The sequence below is a fragment of the Egretta garzetta genome, unplaced genomic scaffold, assembly GCF_000687185.1.
Source record: "Egretta garzetta isolate BGI_Z169 unplaced genomic scaffold, ASM68718v1 scaffold417, whole genome shotgun sequence".
NCBI lineage: Eukaryota > Metazoa > Chordata > Aves > Pelecaniformes > Ardeidae > Egretta > Egretta garzetta.
The window spans coordinates 254,534-257,937 of record NW_009260227.1 but is presented as its reverse complement, the minus strand read 5'-3'; the positions used below and the strand labels follow the sequence as shown (position 1 = coordinate 257,937).

Here is a 3,404-nt window from a genome sequence, read left to right as displayed (position 1 = left end):
CTGCTGCGCTCCCCCCCGCTGGGCCGGGGGTCGGTACCTGCCGCCCCCACCCCTCCCACCCACCTCCGCATCACCGGCCCGCAGCGAGGTGGCCAAAATCCTGCCGGTACCTCCTTAGGCACCGCATCCTGCCGCTGGGCGTGCGGGAGGGCTGGCTGGGCACGGTCTGCCAGGGGTTTAATTGCACCTTCTGCTGAAAAATAAACCAAAGCCCCGCGCTCCTGCACTTTTGGTGTCATTTGCTTAAGGCTCGGCGTCAGTCGTGCTGCTCCAAATGGTTTTCTGCCACGCAGGAGAACGGGTGGCGGTCAGAAAATGGGCTTGGGACGCGTGAAGAGCCATTTTGGATGAGAACAGTCCCCCTGGCTCCGTGCCAGCCGTGCACGTATTGTATCTGATCTGCGTGTGTCAGAGAGAAAAGCCTAGGGCGTAAAGACGGACGCAGTTATACAGAGTATGTAACCTATATACGATATATGCGGTCTGTTCTCTGCAGTCTTTACATGCAAAACGTGGTTGGTGAGACACCTCACCTACGCGGTGATGCGCGTTCCTATGCATCCCTTAGTGCATCCCCCCTGCACCCCTGGCGGTCACATCCCAGCAGCTTTGAGCAGCCCACCTGAATGATTTCCTTCGTGGCACCAAAGATGCTTCAGCCCAAGCCTTTTCGCCTTCCCCTCTAGACCTGCCCCACACAGGGCAAAACCAGTGCTCCCAGCATGGCAATGCACCCCGGCACTGGCTCTGCACCCAAGGCGATCGCTGCAGCTTATGGTGGTTATCACCACCAGCTGCTCCTGGACCTTGGTGGCAACGTTCAGGCCCATTGCCATTTGCCATGGGCCAGGAGCTCCCATCTGCAGGATGTTGGGGCGTTCTCCAACCCCACCATGGGGCACAGATCCCTGCACAGCTCCCAGCACCCTGCAGGAATTGGAGTTGGTAGTTTGGACCCAGTCCTCCCAGGGATGGCTGTGAGAAGCTGAGCAGAGAATCCGTCCCAAAAAATTTACATGGGAAATGAAGTCTCCTTTTCTGTTTGGCTAAATGTCTGCCAGCCTGTTTTAATTTACCCAGCTAGGTTGATTTGCAACTTTCAATTTTCCATCAGTTGGCTGTGACCAGGACACTGGGAAAATTTAGCACTTGAGTTCACCCAACTTCTGCATTTCAAAATATCCCAGCCCGAGACACACAGGAGAAAACCCTTTCCGTTTTGGAACAACCAGGAGGGAAAAGTCTGAACACGAGAGGTTTTAAAAGCATCAAAATATTTCACATTGAAAATGCCAGCACAACCTGGGGCCGTGCAAGCCCCAGCATCCCCCCAGCACTCCTGGTAGCCCTGGGGTTTGGCAGGAGGTTGCACCCCAGGGCACCCCATCCCTGGGTGATCCCCCACCCTGTTGATGCCCCAGGGCTGGGGAGCTCTGGGAGGGGAAGAAAAAAGGGGGGGGGGGAAGGCTGTCCCCGAGGCAAGCACTGGGGGAGCCGGCAGCGGGCGAGACACATTCGGTCTCTGTGCTTCACCAAAAGTTCATCAAAGCCAAAAGGATTTTTAAATTCTTTTTTTTTTTTTTTTTTATGAAACAGTTGAGATGACTCAGCGGTTTCTGACGCAATCCCCGTTTCATCGGAAAATTCCTAACCAGCTCCTAGTGGCAACTGATTGCTCCCATAAATCACGCAGTGTTATCCCTGGCTGCAGCAGCGCGGCTTACGCAGCCCCGGCCCATCCTCGTGAAATCAGCAGGAGCGATGCCATCGCCTCGGTGGGAGCAAAAACAGCCCCGAAAACAAAATGCACCGGAGAGCAGATCCAAAACACGAGCCTCCATCCAGCTTCATCTACAGCTCCAATGTGGGGCTGAACCAGCCCCTGCTCCCTCCACCCCAAAACCCCCAGGGCCAGTGCTGCCCCCAAAACCCCAGGGCCACGGGTGCTGCTGCCGAGGCTGCCGGCAGGTACGGCATTAATCACCGACGGCCGGGCTCAGACGACAGCGTTTTTTATCTCCTGGGTTTTGGCATAAGCGTTAGAAATGATTTGCAGATGTTATTTACTGCTTTTGGGCTTGGAGTAAATTGAGACAAGATGCACCTGCATGGACAGCGAGAGGTTTTCCCGCCCAGGGACGGTCGCTGAGGGCTCGTATTGGACTTTCCCAGGGAAATGTAGGATTCGGGCGAGGGTCCCTGAGCCAGCCCTGCTCCCCACATCCCACATTTTGGCAAGGCAGTCCGGCAGTCCCAGCACTGCGCATTGACCCCCTGGCACCACACGAGGAGGCTCAGAGCTGCCGGCGCGATGCCCGTCCCTGCAGCGGCTCGGGGCCAGTGGGCTCTTCCCCCGACAGCTTCCCCCAGGGACACGCGGCAGCCATCCGGCAGGCAGCAGCCAGGCTTTCCATCCCAAACCAGTGCCGGTGCATAATTCAGAGTGCAAATAAAAGGAGCAACAGACACTCCAAAATAACCTCCTCCAGCCAGGGGAGAGTCGCCGGCGACTGGCTGCTGGTTTGGCCGGAGAAGTGCCTGCAGAGGAAAGGAGTTTCCTTGGCTGAAATGAGTTCAACAAAGTGCTGGGCTGGGCACTGCTGCTGCTCAGCAGGAGCTGGGGCTGCTCAGCTGAGTGGAGGCACTCTGTGTTTTGCAGGATCAGGCCCTCTCTCGCTTGGAGAGGGTTGGGGTGATCCCTTTGCTGGGGCAGCCTTTGCTGCGGTAGAGATACCTCCATCCTTGACCCTGGAGCAGAGAGTGGTGGTAAGCTCCGATCCAGGCGCAACACGTTGACCCCCTTGCTGTGCTCCCCATCGCAGGACACCTTCCCATCCTGACCCAAGCACCAGCCCTCGGACCCACAAGAGCTGATGTCCAGCACCACCAAGCCCCAAGCACGTCCCTAAAGCAGGTCCTCCAGGAATGATGTACCACAGGACCTGCTCTTAGGGAACCGGAGCCATGGCCCAGCTATGTGCTGTGGCATTCCAGCACCGCTTTCCCAGCAAAGTTAGCCCTTTTCTGACCTCATGCCAGAAAGGCAGACAGGATGACTTGGTCATAGCCAGCCCCACTGAAATGTCTGCTGAGGTCCAGAAGAGCCAGGCTGGAGGAGGAACAGGAGCCTGGTCTGGCGTCTGTTGGCCCAGGACCCTCCAGCAGCTTTGTCTTCACTTGGGGGTGAGACAACTAACTTGTTTCTTCTTTTTTAAGACTGCCTCCAGAAGTGACCCATTTGTTCAATACTTCTGCACAGCTACACACATTATTTCCAGGCGAGCCCGGAGCGGTGTGGGCCGATCTAAGCCATCCACGGAGTGGGTGAGGTCCCTGCATGGCTGGGACATTGCCAGGGGGATCAAAATGTGGCGAAGACCAAAAAAAAGGCCTTGGTGGCCAGC

At 56.7% G+C, this 3,404-nt stretch overlaps 1 protein-coding gene across 1 annotated transcript in view; it reads right to left on the bottom strand.

The window, feature by feature from the left end:
• Positions 1 to 71, bottom strand: part of ADAMTSL2 (ADAMTS like 2) — a 34,352-nt gene extending 34,281 nt beyond the window's left edge. The window contains 1 exon segment of the mRNA XM_035897644.1: positions 64 to 71. Coding sequence (XP_035753537.1) covers positions 64 to 71 — 8 coding nt within the window.
• Positions 72 to 3,404: the final 3,333 nt, after the last annotated feature.